The sequence below is a fragment of the Schistocerca gregaria genome, chromosome 4 (genome assembly GCF_023897955.1).
Source record: "Schistocerca gregaria isolate iqSchGreg1 chromosome 4, iqSchGreg1.2, whole genome shotgun sequence".
Taxonomy (NCBI): Eukaryota; Metazoa; Arthropoda; class Insecta; order Orthoptera; family Acrididae; genus Schistocerca; species Schistocerca gregaria.
The window spans coordinates 413840789-413859817 of NC_064923.1; the positions used below are offsets into that span (position 1 = coordinate 413840789).

The window sequence follows — 19029 nt, forward strand, 5'->3', positions numbered from 1 at the left end:
TGGAAGGTAAGCTGATTGGCAACGATAAATAGCGACAGTGGTAGTGCCTGCCTGTTCTAGATAATCTACTGAGCTCATTTAGAATATGAAAGTTCCTGGCAGATTAAAACTGTGTGCCGGACCGAGACTCGAACTCGGGACCTTTGCCTTTCGCGGGCAAGTGTTCTACCGACTGAGCTACACAAGCACGACTCACGCCCCGTCCTCACAGCTTTAGTTCTGCCGGTACCTCGTCTCCTACCTTCCAAACTTTACAGAAGCCCTCCTGCGAACCTTGCAGAACTAGCACTCCTGAAAGAAAGGATATTGCGGAGACATGGCTTAGCCACAGCCTGGGGGATGTTTCCAGAATGAGATTTTCACTCTGCAGTGGAGTGTGCGCTGATATGAAACTTTGCAAAGGTCCCGAGTTCGAGTATCGGTCCGGACACAGTTTTAATCTGCCAGGAAGTTTCATATAGCGCACACTCCGCTGCAGAGTAAAAATCTCATTCTTGTTTAGAATAGTTGCACATGTACCTCCTCTTGTGCAAAATATATGAACTAAATGGGATTTGTTGGGATGTTACCAGGTGGTTACAATTAAAGTGCATCTACTCAGAGATCCAGTGTGGGCTGTAATTGTCGTATGACAGCTAAACTCGGTAGCTATTCTAACGCGTTAATGCGGAACCGATTTGCGCCGGAAAAAAAGTAATTGCAATTTTGGCCACCAGGTGGAAATCTGGCGCTGTGAATGCAAGAATGACGTGTAGAAATTTCTCTGTAAATAACGGATTAGGAAAGGTACATGGTCAGAAAAGATCAAAAAACGGGTGATAAAGGCTTAATGTTGATTTTATTATTAACCGACACTTACACAATTTGTTCAATATGAGCACCGGAAACGTCGTCGAGATATTGTACAGCACCAGACTGCCTGGGGGCCAACGTTGGAAATAATTTGTTCCCAGCGTAAATCGGTTTCACATTAACGTATTAGCATATCTACCAAGTCCGTTACCATACGATAATTGCAACCCACACTGGACCTCCGCGAGCAGCTGCACTTAAATTACAACCACCCAATATTTCGCAAAAAATGCAACGACTATTACTTGAATGAGACGCATTACTTGTTATGGCGTACAATTTACTTTGAAATCTGCAGCAATTTCCGATGTGGTGTTTAGGTTAGGATCTAATAACAGAGCTTATGTTTAATTATATGTTCAACTCTACATCATGCCGTACGCACTTATATTTCATTATGCCACCATGTATCTTCCTGTTTGTAACGTCATGATTACCTTCATCGAACGCAGTTCTCTCACTGGTACCATTATCTTATTATACTGGTTGAGTCAGGAGAAAAGGTACATGCTCTGAGAGGACCTTCAGTATTAGTGATACTTACCAAAAACTTTCATATGGACATAAGCGCTATTCCCAATGGTTTCCGGGATAGAACACATTTGTTACTTTTTCTGTATTACTCAAACACCGTTATTGCTTACAACATACCACAGTAGTGTAGAGAAAGTTGGGACAAACAATTTGATACAGGACACTTGTGGTCTATCAAGTTGGGGCACTACCCCAAATTGGCTTGCAAAAGCTACCTAAGCTACAGGGCATGCGCTTTGCGCGAGATTTTCAATATTCTCGCGCTCTCTTCGCGCAAACTTTAGTTCTAGAGAAAAAATGAATAGGACCTTTTTGTAGGAAATATAACGTAATTTAATTCTACAGCGACACGTTTTCGCTGTAGAGTGCAGTTTTCGAGTTAATCAAGAAAAACGTACAAAAAATGTTAAATGTGTTCTATCTCGGAAAATATACGGAATAGGGCGTATGTCCATAGGGCATATGTCCATATAAAGTTTTTTGTTCAGAATCACTAATATTGTCAACTCTCAAAGCGTGTACCTTTCCTCCTAACTCACCCTGTATAAGTCAGCATCACCTGTTCTCAAATGCAGTCCCATACTTCGCAATTTTTTCTTAAATAATCTTTTTTAATGAACAGTACGGCAAGTTTTATGATCTGAAGTAACAAATATATATGATACTGCAATGCAGACAGTTAGCATAAGTATGTACTCGTAACATATGCCCGTACATTGTAACTCGCTTCAGCAGTCTGCTAAAGTTTTACTCGCAAAATTATTATTGTATAAGCATTTGTAAAGTACCTAAAAAGCACTCCGTCATCAGGCCACAAGTGACCCATCGGGACCATCCGACCGCCGTGTCATCCTCAGTTGAGACTGCTGAGAGGAGAGGCGTGTGGTCAGCACACCGCTCTCCCAGTCATTATGATGGTTTTCTTTGACCGGAGCCGCTACTATTCGGCCGAGTAGCTCCTCAATTGGCATCACGAGGCTGAGGGCACCCCGAAAAATGGCAACAGCGCATGGCGGCCTGGATGGTCACCCATCCAAGTTCCGGCCACACCCAACAGCGCTTAACTTCGGTGATCTCACGAGAACCGGTGTATCCAGTGCCGCAACGCCGTTGCCTAACGTATCTAATTGTAGTATGTAATTTCACGTGGTCTAATAGATAGCTGATTTCTGTGGCAAGTGATCACCTCTCAAGAATGATTATAATAAAAATAGATTTTCGCTCGTGTCCTTCGGAAAACAGTGGTTAGCCTTTGGCGTGCCTGTTGCTGTTACGGCTGCAGTACCAGGGATACAGTTTGCTCCACAGGTAAGTAGTTTTCCGTACATCGCACTTCATCTTGCTAGGAGCCTTGCCGAGGTGGAATCTTCGCTTGCTCAGCGACACAACCACTGTATTCTAGGTTTAACCACGACAGAATGGTACCTGTGGGCTGGCTTCCCGAAGAGAAGCAAGCAGCCTTTTCAATAGTTTCCAGGGGCCTTGTAACTTTAGACAACACTGCCTAGCTTTGCTGGTACTTCAGACGGATGCAGGCTAGGGGAAACTACAAACATATTTCTTTTTCCCGGGGGAATGCAGTTCTACTGTATGGTTACATGATGATGGAATCTTGTGTAAAATATTCTGGAGTTAAAATAATCCTCCATTCGGATCCCCGGGCAGGGACTACTCAGGAGAATGTCGTCATCAGGAAAACAAAACTAGCATTCTACGGGTTGGAGCGTGAAATATTAAATCCTATAATCGGGTAGTTAGATTAGAGAATTTGAAAGGGAAATGCATAGGTTAAAGTTAGATTTACCGAAAATTAGCGAAGTGCGGTGGCAGGAAGAACAAAACTTCTGTCCAGAAGTAGAAAATCAAACAGGGGAAATTCAGGACTAGATCTTACGTAAGTTACTTTCAACATTTTAGTGAACATATTATCGTATGCAATATAGAAACGAAGGCAACATCCATCAGAGTAGTACAAACTTATATTCACTGGTGAATCTACAGGGTGGTCAGAAACAGTCTGAAAAGGTTGTGAGGGTGTTTCAGTGTAGTTGGCACTGAGAAATATTTGTTGTTGTTGTGGCCTTCAATCCTGAGACTGGTTTGATTTAGCTCTCCATGCTACCCTATCCTGTGCAAGCTTCTTCATCTCCCGGTACTTACTGCAATCTACATCCTTCTGAATCTGCTTAGTGTATTCATCTCAATATTTATTAAGAAAAAATATGATACGGTAGCGCCGTACCATTGAAGTTTGCCAGTGAGCCCGTTGCACGCGTAAATTCAAACGGCCTGCCAGACAAAGTTAGTATCAGTTGTTCTCATAGTGTAGATGACAGGGCACGAGATTGCTCAGCCTTTGGCTCGGGTTCGATCCTTCCTACCGTTCCAACTGTCTGTCCCGATAGCTGAGTGGTCAGCGTGACGGATTGCCGTCCTACGGGCCCGGGTTCGATTCCCGGCTAGGTCGAGGATTTTCTCCACTCAGGGACTGGGTGTCGTGTTGTCTTCATCATCACTTAATCCTCATACGACGCGTAAGCCGCCCAATGTGTCGTCGAATGTAATAAAATCCGCACCAAGGCGGCCGACCTGCCCCGTAATGATGCCAAACGCTCATTTACATTTTACCGTCCCAATTCCAGTTTTTATATCGTTCTCTTGTTCGGTTTTAAGAAACCAAACGAATTACACGTTTGGTGACAACATTTCTGACGGGCGCTTGAACTTGCGAGTGCAAGGGCCTGATTGGCTAACTTCGATGTTAATTAACTCGGAAATGGCGCAACGTATCAATTTTTTTTCTGTGCGATTATTTCTCAGAACAACCTACCCTACAACACCCTTACAAGCTTTTCAGACTGTTTTTGTGTACCCTGTATAAAAACATCAACATATATACTGTGTGAGTCAAGAAAGTATTTTCATTACCTTCGAAATATGGAAACAGTCACCGACTAAGTTCTCTTTTTCTTGAGAATATAGTAAGAAGAATCAGAGTAGTTTCACAATTAGTTCCAAACGTCCTCGACAGGTAGTGCGCCGTCTTGTAATCTTCTCATCTTGAATAAGGTGTCCTGAGGAAACCCGTTTGGCAATCTGAAGTTAACGCCAATCCAGTATATATGTCATTCTGCTGAACACCCGACACATGTTTCCAAACAAGACCCATCTCAGGGAATTGTACCGTGCCACACTTTGTAAAAAGAAGAAGAAGACCCATTTTACCAAAATATACCTCTACGCGCTTTGCAATGATGAGAAGTGTTCGCCTACGATAAGCGCATCATAATGGTGGTGTATCTGAAGGTGGCTGATAAGAGTTCGTAGATGAGGTCCATTTTCACGTGGGTTATGTGGTCGAGGGCAGAGACTACCATTTTAGGGTTCCAAAGCCTCACTATTGTGCGAAAAGTCAGCAATACATTTTCCAAGTTGATTATTCATGATGCAGTATCTGCCGGAGGTGTCATACGCCCTTTTGCAGTGCGAGGAACAGTTGTTATTGAACGGTACAAAGCAGTTTCGGAACAATTTGTCCGCACACTGCAAATATTGGAGGGCTCACCAACAGGTAGACTCCCATACAAGACGAGGACCATCACACCATATCCCAACTGTTCTTGCCTTTTTGGACAAATACTCAGGCAAATTTGTAGTTCACTGCGTCTACTCCAGGAATCTATAATAAATTTTCACCGTGCTGTGTAGTTGCACAGGTATGAAAATTCCTGCTGTTAATATTTGTTCGGTGTACGAGGAGTCGAATCCGGGAAGTTTGCCTTCTGCAGACAGATGGTCTACTTACTGAGCTCTACTTCCGCCACATACCTAAGGAAGATCGCTGACATTTACAGTGGGCTGGGCTCCGCGACTACTTCAACCAATTACGTAACGCGATTTTGTAAACGTCTCCATGGCAGTGCTTCAGTGTGGCAGGTAGACTCCCATACAAGACGAGGACCATCACACCATATCCCAACTGTTCTTGCCTTTTTGGACAAATACTCAGGCAAATTTGTAGTTCACTGCGTCTACTCCAGGAATCTATAATAAATTTTCACCGTGCTGTGTAGTTGCACAGGTATGAAAATTCCTGCTGTTAATATTTGTTCGGTGTACGAGGAGTCGAATCCGGGAAGTTTGCCTTCTGCAGACAGATGGTCTACTTACTGAGCTCTACTTCCGCCACATACCTAAGGAAGATCGCTGACATTTACAGTGGGCTGGGCTCCGCGACTACTTCAACCAATTACGTAACGCGATTTTGTAAACGTCTCCATGGCAGTGCTTCAGTGTGGCAGCAGCTATATCGACAACCATTGTTTTCGACTGTAGCCGTCAGCGCTACACAGCTGAAAGCTGGCAACAGCGCTTCTAGCTGTCAGGGATCTTCTTACGTCGGCTCTACTATAGTATTCGTGCCAGAAAGGACTATGGCTTAACCACAGCATAGGGGATTATTCCCAGAATGAATTTTCACTCAGTGGCTGAGTGTGCGCAGATGTCAGTATTCCTGGCAGACTAAAACTTTGTGTCGCACTGGGACTCTAACCTGGAATATTTGGTTCGCGCTGCCAAATGCTTCACCGGCTAAGCTATGCAGGCACAACTCAAGAGCCGCCCTCTCTTACGCTTTCCACATTTCAGACATGTTCTCCTTTACACCTTGCGTGGACTGGTGGACTACCCTCGACATTACCCAAAACTTTCTCCTCCAATAACATTTTGAAGGTCGCATACAACGAGTTTGTTTCTTGTCGGAATCTTGCACACAAGATGAGTCTTAAGATTTGATTAACCAGACACTTTGCACGCATTTCCGTTAACACACTCTGGAGAGTGATCGCTGCTTTTGTTATTAGTATGCGCCATTGTACACGGTGCACATTTTGGATTGGTTTTGATGTGAGAGCGAAGGCAGCTTTCGTCGTACAGACAAACCCTTTAGTTGACCTCTTTCTCACAGTAACGACAAGTGCCATCTATTGTCGACATTTAGAACAACTTGTCAAACATCCGTAACCGATTTTGATCGTTTTACTAAAAAGGAATTAAATATGATTATGGCCACACGAAGGGTATTAACAGACTTTGAACGCAGAATGATAGTTGGAGCCAGACGCATGAGACATTCCAGTTCAGTCATGGTTAGGGAATTTAATATTCCGAGATCCACAGTGTCAAGAATGTGCCGAGAAAACCAAATTTCATACATTACTCTCACCACGGAAAACGCAGTGGCCGACAGCCTTCACGTAACGGCCGAGAGCAGCGCTGTTTGCGTAGAACGGTGGCCTAACAGACAAGTAACACTGCGTGAAATAATTGCAGAAACCAATGTGAGTTGTACGACGTACGTATCCGTTAGCCGGCCGAAGTTGCCGAGCGGTTCTAGGCGCTACAGTCTGGAACCGGTCGCAGGTTCGAATCCTGCCTCGGGCATGGATGTGTGTGATGTCCTTAGGTTAGTTAGGTTTAAGTAGTTCCAAGTTCTAGGGGACTGATGACCTCAGAAGTTAAGTCCTCAGTGCTCAGAGCCATTTGAACGTATCCATTACGACAGTGCGGAGACATTTGGTTTTCATGGGCTATGGCACCCGATAGCCGACGCGAGTGCCTTTGCTAACAACATATCCCCTGCAGCACCACTCCTTCGATTGGTCCCAAGGCGACTGGAAGACCGTGGCCTGGTCAAACGAGTCCCGATTTCAGTTGATAAGAGCTGATGGTAGGGATCGAGCATGGTGCAGACACCACGAAGCCGTGGACTTGAGTTGTCAACGAGGCACAATGTAAGCTGGTGGTGGCTCCCTCATGGTGTGAGCTGGGTCATGGTTACGTTCGGCCACTGGAAAGCCATTTGCAGTCTTTCGTAGTCTTCATGTACCCAAATGGTTCAAATGGCTCCGTGCACTATGGGACTTAACATCTGAGGTCATCAGTCCCCTAGAACTTAGAACTACTTAAACCTAACTAACCTAAGGACATCACACACATCCATGCCCAAGGCAGGATTCGAACCTGCCACCGTATCGGTAGCGCGGTTCAAGACTGAAACGCCTAGAAACGCTGGGCCACAACGGCCGGTTTCATGTACCCAAACAATGATAATTTTTATGAATGTCACTAGGTCACAAGTGTCACGATTGGTTTAAAGAACATTAATGACAGTTGGAGAGAATGTTTTGTCAGTCCAGATCGCCCGACATAAATCCTGCTGAAAATTTAAGGGACGTAATCGAGAGGTCAATTCGTGCACACAATATTGCACTGGGAACACCTTCACAATTAAGGATGGCTGTAGAGTCTGCTTTGCTTAATATTTCTGCACAGAACTTCCTACGACTTGCTGCAATACGCCGGACAAAAAGAGGTCCGATAAGAAATTAAAATGTTAGGAGGTATCTCAAGACTTTTTGTCGCCTCAGTATAGCTCTCATTAAAGCAAATCAAAATCATTATGCAAAAAGTTACTATCGCCGATACAGAAAGATATTTTTTTCATTTAATTGGGATTCAGGAACGAAGAACGGACAGAGTGTCATCTCCGGGCTAAAACAGTGGCAAGCGCCACCCCTCCCTCTTCAGCTCTACAAGCTGACATGTAACGGTGCTGACTTGAAACCTCGTCATAACATTCTGTCTTTGATAAAAGACAGAAAATGAAAGGAAATGTACAATTTGTACAGAAATCAGACTATAGTTATAAAAGAGAAAGGACGTGAAATGAAAGTAGCAGTTGGGAACTTGTGAAACAGCATTATAGCTTACCCCTACGCTATTAAATCTTGAGGAAGCAGTAAAGGAAATCAAGAAGAAAAGAGGAAATGTAATTAAAGGAATAAAAACATTGAGGTTTCCCAATGATGATATAATTCTGTCTGAGACAGAAAATTACTTTGGAGAGTAGTTGGATGGAATGGACGGTGTTTAAAAAGAGATCATAAATTTAAGACAACAAAAGTTAAACAATGATAATTGAATACAGTCGTGCTAAAGCAGGCGATGTTGAGAGAATCAGATTAGGACAAAATGGGTCGCAAAAAGTAGTAGACGAGTTTCACGATGGCAGGAGTATGGAGGATGTAAAGTAATTACTGGCCAACTGCCAGAGAAGTGTTCCTGAAAAAGAGATATAAGTTAGAATGGAATATAAATTTAAGTGACAGTAAGTCTTTCACGAAGATATTTGTCTGGAGCGTAGAATTCTACAGGAGCTGTACTTGGACGCCAAGCAGTTCAGAGTAGAAGAGAACAGAAGCTTTTGAAATGGGATTCACAGAAGAGTGCTGAAAATTAGACGCGTAGATCGAGTAAGAATTGAGGAAGTACTGGATCGAATTTGGGAGATAAGAAATTTGTGGCACGGCTTGACTAAAAGAAGTGATGGTTAATAGGATACATAATGAGGCACCAAGGGATCGTCAGTTTGATGATGGAAGGAAGTGTATGTATTTGGGGAACGGGGGGGGGGGGGGGGGGCAGGACGTAAGTAGTTATACAGACATCGAGAGGTGTACACTGGATCAAATAGCGAGGAGAGCAGCCTCACACCAGTCTTCTGACTGAAGAATGCCTTCCCTTGTAAGAAGTAAGGTACATATTATGAGAAGATTTCCAGCAAATGTAAACAGTTGAGCAATTATGTACCATGTTTGTATGATGCAACAAGTTTCCCTATACACATATGTCATTGGCAGATACATTTTAACTTTATGATAGGAGCTAGGAAGGGGCTTCCAGAACCCTTATTGGAAGAGCACTTAGGACCTTTCAAAGGACTGACTAGAAAAGATTGTTCGCGGTGCCTATCCGAAGTCTGAAGGAATGCTACCACGATTCGGAGAGGCATTGGTGTGGATATTCTGAGTCAAACTTCTGCTTGGTGATGCTACTCCGGATCCCGCGCTCGTATGTTTTTTTTTTCTTTTTTTTCCGTCAAGTCTTTCAAGTTTCACGTTGAACTTACGCGCATCTGGGACGAGTAATCAGGACGATAACTAGATCCCCGATTCGCAGTCACATAACATTGGCTCACTACAGCAACAGTTAGAAGTGGCCGACAGTTCGGCGCAGGGCAACATGGCCGCAGACTCTTCTGCGGCAGTCATGGTAAGGCCGCATTTGCAGCACGCGGTCCCGACTTCTAAAATCGCGGTATATGGGGGAAGAGGAATTCATTCCCTGTTTCTACTTCTTAGTCTTGTTGATGCACTGATATACAAGTTTTTCTGCAGTCTATTTCTTGCTTAAAAGGAATTTTTTTCACCACTCATGTTTGTTTCGTTATCGAGTCAACTCAATGGAGCTCATCCGCCTAAGGATATTTCTTCCTGATTATTCCTTTATTCATTGATTTGTTTGACCACTCTATTCGAATTTATATCATTTTTTGTGTAACTTTAAAGTTTAGCAATAACAGTTGAAAGCGTAATTCATGTCCCTTACATGTCTGGGCACCATCTCAACAGCAACTGTCCATCATCATACCAGTGGCGACCCAAACAACCATTCATTTTCTTATCTTTGTTCAATTTTAATTATCTAAATTCATTCTCAAATTGTTTTATAACCTCGACGTTTATGTACCCTGAGTAATTTTCACACACTGTTTGAATAAATATTATTTTACCAGATCAACCTCTACCATTCAGCAACCCCTAAGTAAATTAGTCATCTGAAATGCCCACGCCCCGACGAGTTCTGGAAGTTATCAAATAACGTTATCCAAAGTGCGTAGCAGCTGATTTTTCAAGTAACCCATTAGCTTTTTGAGGCCAATCTATCATTTTGTATGAACTGGGTCATATACTCAGCATCAGTCAAATATGCATACCTATGGAACACCTGATGACCCAGGGTTCGTGATAACAGCACTCCAAGCTTTTGGCACCTGTTCTGTAAAAAAATATCATGCAACGTTTGTTCAAACATGCATGCATATCCTAAGGAAAAGGCGAGACACTGACTACAGCTGCTATGAAAGACATGAAATGCATTCGCATTTCCGAGGATCATCCGCCTTGTAATGATACTTGAATTACGTAACCATTACGGCACCTCACCTCAACCTCTAGATACCAGCAATATTCTACTGTGTTTCTGTAAAATAGTTAACATATTTCTGTGACAAAATTCAGATTTTATTTCATTAATGTAGAGGTACTTTGATGCACCGATATGTTTATATTGCAATGATATTATTCTCATGTGTATTCTTTCTTTTGTCACTATGATCTTTGACGTACTATTAACTCTGATTTTTCGGCGCGTAAGCGGTTATTAGAGAGTCAAGTCTTGGTCGTCATGTTGATAAGACGCAAATTGTAGTCCGTTTATTAAATGTGAACTTTAACAGTGAGGAAGATATTTTCAAGTATGTTTTATATTGTGAAGTCATGTTGCAACAAAAGTAATAAAAAATAAGTGTAACTTAAATTCGGAGTGCTGATTACTTTTTTACATCACCATTGTCCTAACTTGCAAAAGTTTAATCTTCAAGAATGGTTTATGAAACACATCTATAATACTTTTAAATATCGCAGAATAACACCTAGGCCTCTTTGCATCCGAGCTTGGAATCATCACTACCTATATTTTCGACGATTGAGCCATGAGTTCACAACGAGACCAACGTGGGGAACACGAAGAGATGAGTGCCTAGTTTATCCATTATTTCATGAAATGACTTTACTAACTATGCTCTAATGACATCTGCCACATAATATAACTTTGTTGTTGCCCGAAAATGTAATATTTAGCATAATGAGCAACACTACAATCATAATTAATTTTTGACCTTTGTTGTGGTAGGGTTGTTAGAACCTCCAGCTGAATAATGGAATGGCAACAGAGAAAATTTGTGCCAGATTGGGACTTGCGCCCCGAATTCCCACTTCACGTGAGCAGTCGCCTTAACCGCTTTGGCTACCTGAGTATAGCACACAGCCAGACCAAACTTCCATATGTCATTATACATGTGTCATACCTGTACTCATGCACCCCATTAATGTTATTCACATACAAGGGAGATATTTTATTTGGAAGTTGCAGGCCCGGCATTGGCCAATAAATATGAAATTGCACTGCCTGTGTTGTGAAGAAGTATGATGCATTGTTCCTTCAGTCATGCATAGATGTCCGAAGGCCCACAGCAAGCCTGTGGATCGCCTGTGTTGTCGAAAAGTGAGGACTGGTTAATTACCATCTATCTATATCAAGAGCACCTCTCACACCAATGTGTTTATGAGAAATATATTTCCTTTGCTTTTATTTGCCTGTAGTCTCCCCCTGTTCTCATCCTTAACCAATTAATTAAAAATCAGCAACTGAAATCCCTGCAATACGTGAAGAAAAATCTGATGGCATCATGGTTCAAAGAACAGCAGATCATCAGGTGAGGTCCTTCTAATCTGTTGGTAGGCAAGATCGAAACCAAAAGAAATGAGCAAGCTGCAGTGTTGTAACGTATCTTGTTGCAGCTACCTGTGCCACAGACGACCTTGGCATGTCGCAGGAAGGGCGCGCCGTGCTGCAGGTCCATGGTCTCCCCCTGTAGCTTCTCCGCCATCACGTCCACCAGTGCCAGCTCGCTGCACAGCTCCTGCCACACACACACACAACCATATCACTTTAAGCCTCACTCTCCATCCACGAATCTTGCCTCTCTCTTAAGCGATGACACACGTGATTCCAAATAAAGTTGCTAGTCAAAATTGCGGCACTGAAACATCCTACACCAATGACAATGAAATTTATGCCACAGAACGCAGTCTCATTTAAATGCCATGAAATTATCGTCAAAAATAAAAACTCGTATGACTACCTCACTTGCAGGCACAAAATTGCACTATTGGCCATTAAAATTGCTACACCACGAAGATGATGTGCTACGGACGCGAAATTTAACCGACAGGAAGAAGATGCTGTGATATGCAAATGATTAGCTTTTCAGAGCATTCGCACAAGGTTGGCGCGGGTGGCGATACCTACAACGTGCTGACATGAGGAAAGTTTCCAACCGATTTCTCATACACAAGCAGTAGTTGACCGGCTTTGCCTGGTGAAACGTTGTTGCGATGCCTCGTGCAAGGAGGAGAAATGCGTACCATCACGTTTCCGAGTTTCATAAAGGTCGAATTGTAGATTATCCCTATTGCGGTTTATCGTATCGTGACTTTGTTGCTAGCGTTGATCGAGATCCAACGACTGTTAGCAGTATATGGAATCGGTGGATTCAGGAGGGTAATACGTAACGCCGTGCTGGATCCCAACGGCCTCTTATCACTAGCAGTCGAGTTGACAGGCATCTTATCCGCATGGCTGTAACGGATCGTGCAGCCACAACTCGATCCCTGAGTCAACAGATGGGGACATTTACAAGACAAAAACCATCTGCACGAACAGTTCGACGACGTTTGCAGCAGCATGGACTATCGGCTCGGAGACCATGGCTGCGGTTACCCTTGACGCTGCATCACAGACAAGAACGCCTGCGATTGAGTACTCAACGACGAACCTGGGTTCGCGAATGGCAAAACGTCATTTTTTCGGATGAATCCAGTTTCTGTTTACAGCATCATAATGGTCGCATCCGTGTTTGGCGACATCGCGGTGAACGCACATTGGAAGTGTATTCGTCATCGCCATTCTGGCGTATCACCCGGCGTGATGGTATGCGGTGCCACTGGTTACACGTCTCGGTCACATCTCGTTCGCATTGACGGTACTTTGAACAGTGGACGTTACGTTTCAGATGTGTTACGACCCGTCTCTCTACCCTTCATTAGATCCCTGCGAAACCCTACATTTCAGCAGGATAATGTAAGACCGCATGTTGCAGGTCCTGTACGGACCTTTCTGGATACAGCAAATGTTCGACTGCTGCCCTGGTGAGCACATTCTCCAGATCTCTCAGCAATTGAATACGTCTGGTCAATGGTGGCCGAGCAACTGGCTCGTCACAATACGCCAGTCACTACTCTTGATGAACTGTGGTATCGTGTTGAAGCTGCATGAGCAGCACACGCCATCCTAGCTCTGTTTGACTCAATGCCCAGGCCTATCAAGGCCGTTATTATGGCCACAGGTGGTTGTTCTGGGTAATGATTTCTCAGGATCAATGCACCCAAATTGCGTGAAAATGTAATCACATGTCAGTTCAAGTATAATATATTTGTCCAGTGAATATCCGTTTATCATCTGCATTTCTTCTTGCTGTAGCAATTTTAATGGCCAGTAGTGTATATTTGCACAAATGCAAATGCACTGCGCTACCGATAATAATATGCCTCTTCTGTGGATTTCTTAAAAATACATTAAAGATACTAGGTACTTGGATTCTGGGCTGGGCAGGGCAGGTACCATGAGCAAACGGTACCAGACACAACAGATTCTCGGAAACTGGCTATCGGGAACATTGGTCAGCTTGTGTTTCTGCAAGTAGCAAATACATTCTAAGACAAGAAATACGATTCAGCCCAAAGGAGTAATGGAAATTCGTCACAGATTTATATTTATACTGGCATCGGTGGAAAATGCAAAATTGTAAACTTTGGTGGCCGATGGATGAATGTGTCATGCTATAGCGCAGTTTCACCACACAGCTGGTAAGAATAGCAAACAGGGTTGTGGTCAATATCAGGGCATAAAGTCTTTACAAATTCCGTTCTGTCTTTTCATTTTGCCAGTAATTATGCTTAACAGACAGGCGCATGAACAATATAAGCAGATGTCCACTTTTGAGAGAGGACGCGTAATTGAGCTCAAAGACGTAAATCCAGAATGAGATTTCCACTCTGCAGCGGAGTGTGCGCTGATATGAAACTTCCTGGCAGATTAAAACTGTGTGCCGGACCGAGACTCGAACTCAGGACCTTTGCAGGAGAGCTTCTGTAAAGTTTGGAATGTAGGAGACGAGATACTGGCAGAAGTAAAGCTGTGAGTACCGGGCGTGAGTCGTGCTTCGGTAGCTCAGATGGTAGAGCACTTGCCCGCGAAAGCCAAAGGTCCCGAGTTCGAGTCTCGGTCGGGCACACAGTTTTAATCTGCCAGGAAGTTTCAATCAGTAAATCGCTCGACACTTGTAAAGAAGCGATGCCACTATTCAACAATGTTGGCACGAACGGGTAAACCATGGCCGAACACAACATCAAGAAGGAAGCAGTTGACTAAGACAGACGACAGAACGTGAGGACTGAACTACCATCAGAAAGACACTTCAGAGCTCTGGATTCATCATTACCATTGCTCCGACGTGCAACTGAAGCATCAGTGACCACAAGGACGGTTGATTGGCGGTTCACAGAAAGGAGGCTGAGGTCACAGCGCACCATGCACCAACTAGCATTGACATTTGTCCACCAGCGAGCCTGTCTGCAATGGTGTCAGGCACTAGAACAGAATTGTCTTCAGTGTTGAAACCCGCTTTGAACTGAGCCCTAATGACCAGTGAATACCTTCTGGAGACGCCCCAGACAGCGGTGTGATACCAACCTGACTGTCGCATGCCATACATCCCGTCAACCAGGAGTGATGCTCTGGGGTGACATTTCTTTTCATAGCAATACCCTTTTGGTTGTACCCGGCAGCACCCTTGTAGCACAGCGTCGACGATATTCTATGTCTCGTTTTGATGCCCTTCATAACAAAGCCAAACTGGACTTACATTTCAGCAAGATACTAGCCGCTCACACGGCAATAGCTTCTACTGCTTGTCTTTGGGCTTGCCAAACTCTACCTTGTTCAGCAAGGTCGCCGGATCTGTCCCCAGCTGAGAACGTTTGGAGCATTATGGACAGGGTCCTCCATCCACCTCGAGACTCTGACGATGTGACATACCAATTGGATACAATTTGGCATGATATCTCTCAGGAGGACATCCAAGAACCCTAGCAATCAATGCTCAGTCATATAACTGCTTGCAAAAGGGCCAGATGTGGACCAACAAGTTATCGACTTGTTAATTTTTTGAAGCTCTTTCTCTTGAATAAGTCATCCAAGTTTTCTCAATAGGAATGATTTCTTTGTCTGCATATATACATCACATCATTTTTTTTTCTTTTTTTTCTTAGATTGTACATCTAATGTTGCTGCCGATGGTGGCTATCCAAAGTGTGTCCCAAACACCGTTCCAGCAAATCATCAGAGATAATTAAGATCATACACAAACAATTACATCTAAAATTTACACGAGATAAATAGAGGCTTGAGATCGAGGCAAGGCTGACTTACTCAAGAAAATTTAATACTGTACGGTGATGGGCCTTGTAGTGTTTTTCTGCAACTTGGGATGCCTACCCCGCATTGAGAACGAGTAAGAGCTCCGACGGGAAGGGAGCCTGCAGACCATAAAATGTGTCTGTTGTAAACCAGGACAGTCAGGTATGCGTTGGCAACCGAGCACTGGTTTTCGGCAAACCCTAGGCGGTCGCCTTAAGAATGGTACACCGAGAGTGCCCGGCACGTTGAAAACTTTCAGTGTGCTAGGAGGGTAAAGAATGCACTTAGAAAAGATAACATCTGTAGAGGGAAGAGGAAAACACCATGCACTCAGCGTGAGACACGGCCTTTGGGACCAGAGGAGGCTAAAGGTGTAGACGTTTAAAATGTATAAGGAGGCCTACGGTTGGCTACTGACAATTAATTCTGTAGCGATGGCAGAAACTCTCTAGTGCAGACGTGCAGCTATTTCTATTGCACGAAACGCGAAAACACACATATAGTCTGAGAGAATTTCCAACATCTGTCTCACTGTAAGACAGGACTCAGTAGTATTGATTAACCACAACAGTTTCGTTAGCAGAAGGGAAGTTGTTGCAGTTGTTATAAACTTTTCATTGGTCGTAAGTTGGAAAGTATGCTGATATTGGCTATGAGTTCCCGCGCTGGTAGAATCAGCAACATTTTCTGGAAAATAGGACATAGAAATTTCGTCTTAGATCTCCACAGAGATAAAACTTTGAATTGGGACTGCAGACAGGGGACACTATAAAATTTCAGATGGTGGTGTGTTCGCTTTAGAGCTGATCATATGTGTTGGGGCTGAACTTAGAATTCTCAGTCACAAAAGCAGCCATCTGTGCACTTGAGTATCATCAGAATTGTAAATACTGGCCAACTTTGTGTTCGTAGTGACAAGGGACCACAAAGTTGTTTGTTTCTCATCAAAGTTTCGTTTTCAGTCAGTTATCTGCACTCAATATGCGCTTAGATCAGAGAACTGTTACTTGTACATACTTCTCTGTGTCTTTTCTTTAAGCTGCCAAACTTATTCAGCGATCACTGGTGACTTTCGTGGATAAAGTTTTTGTCTCATTTTATCTCAAATCCATCCGCTTGTGCCAAGGATCCGCACGTGTTTTTGCACTCTTGCATCCTTTCGTAACTATTTATTTTGTTTATTCAGAGGCTAGAATTACATAAATGTATTTAGCAATAAATCACATTGTTATAGCGAACCTTAGTTTCATTTAATAGCCTGATAGAAACCTTTATCAATATTCCATGTGAACTGTGGTACACACACTTCATGTTTGATTGGGCCGCCCTTGTTATATATACAGGGTGGTCAGAAAATGTCTGAAACGCTTGTCTTGATGTTGTAGAGCAGATTGGACTGAGACATAAATGTTAAAAAAAGCTACACGTTGCGCCGTTTCCTAGTTATTTAGCATTGAAGTTATCCATTGAGGTAGTTGCGCGCGCGAATGCAATTTTCTGCTAACCAAACAAAGCACTCGTTAGGTAACACCGCCCCTGGCAGGCCGCTTGAATGTGAGTGCGCGACGCCCCGATTGGCTAACTTCAATGCTAAATAACTCGGAAACGGCGCAACGTATCGCATTTTTGTCTTAACATTTATGTCTCAGTACAATGTTCCCTAGAACATTATGACAGACCACCCTATATATATTAACGAAATTATATCTTGAGTTTAATAATGCCAGTTGTGAAATGGCATAAAATTAGTTATTTGAAATAACTTTGCTCTGATAACTTTAGCTATACCAAAATCGGTTTCAAACCATTATACTGTATATATATATATATATATCAGACAGCAATTAAACTCAAGATATAATTTCGTTAAGTAAACATCAGGACCAAAAGTTAATTTTTCAGTACCATCTTAATGCCACTGCACAAATGGCATTATTCTCTTAAACTTGATTTCTGAGTCAAATACCTGTTTCATTACAGCCATAATGGAGGCGTGCACGAAACAAGTTCGCAGATGCAATCAGATGCAGATTTGTCGCATAATCATTTTGGAACAATTTTATCTATGATACTTTCATTTGGCGACATCCTCTGTGGTGACGTTCTTGGATATATTTTCCGTAACTGTGGACTTTGTCTTCGAGTATTCCTTTTACCACCATTGTTTCAGCTGCGTGCAGCATTTAGTTGCATAATATTGCGTTTGCTGCTACGCTTGTGAATGTTTATTTCAGCTCTGCTTCTGCTTATACATATTTTATGTGCTCATTCTAATTTTTTACCTTTTATGTACAAGACATCAACTTGTGAATTACGACCATTCTGAATTTTTTTGTCCGCCATATTGTCTCCCTCAAGATGTCCAAAACAAATCGACAGGATGATAAATGCACAATTACACAGTTCCTCAAAATCGCGTAAGCAACAACAACCATACAATGACCTAGTTTTGTCATCTTATCCTCCTACTTCACAAACTGATCAGGAATTTGACAACAATGCTGCAGCAAGTAATGAAGCCACAAAGTCACCAAATTCCGCGTCGGTTCCTGTTCTGCCTTCGGATTCTCAGAATGTAGTAAGCCAATTAGAAACAGAATGAGATTTTCACTCTGCTGCTGAGTGTGCGCTGATATGAAACTTCCTGGCAGATTAATAGGTCCCGAGTTCGAGTCTCGGTCGGGCACACAGTTTTAATCTGCCAGGAAGTTTCATATCAGCGCACACTCCGCTGCAGAGTGAAAATCTCATTCTGGAAACATCCCCCAGGCTGTGGCTAAGCCATGTCTCCGCAATATCCTTTCTTTCAGGAGTGCTAGTTCTGCAAGTTTCGCAGGAGAGCTTCTGTAAAGTTTGGAAGGCAGGAGACGGATACTGGCAGAAGTAAAGCTGTGAGTACCGGGCGTGAGTCGTGCTTCCGTGGCTCAGATGGCAGAGCACTTGCCCGCGAAAGGCAAAGGTCGCGAGTTCGAGTCTCGGTCGGGCACACAGTTTTAATCTGCCAGGAAGTTTCAATTAGAAACAGTTTCCCATGACTTGTTCATGTTAATTCAATCTTCACAAAGCCATGTGGTTGATTCCGACAGCCAATTTCTATTGCAATATTCTTCCACAGACAGAGAAATTGTTTAATCTATGAATTCTCAAGCAGTTTTTAGCAACCCTCCCCAGCAATATGAGTTGCAATACGCAAATCCCGAGGTGACATCCCCAGCTCTAGTTGAAGATAGATTGTTTTCTTCGACTACTGAGCGAACATGACGCAAAGCGTGATGAACAATTTGCTCAATACCATGGGGACAATGCTAAACATGACGAATACCTTACCGGTAACATTCAGAAATTAACCCAAATTCTCGACACATTTAAAGAAGTAACTGACAATAAATTACAGGATTTCAATGAAATGCATAAGCGCAACAT

The 19029-nt window shown here is 43.1% G+C and overlaps 1 protein-coding gene across 2 annotated transcripts in view; it reads right to left on the reverse strand.

Annotated features, from left to right (window-relative positions):
* The window catches only part of LOC126267077 (L-lactate dehydrogenase-like), a 489630-nt gene that overhangs the window by 163931 nt on the left and 306670 nt on the right, over window positions 1–19029 (reverse strand). For both annotated transcript variants that reach the window (XM_049971938.1, XM_049971939.1), the window contains one exon: window positions 11872–11989. In XM_049971938.1, coding sequence (XP_049827895.1) covers window positions 11872–11989 — 118 coding nt within the window. The remainder of the gene's footprint in view (window positions 1–11871; window positions 11990–19029) is intronic.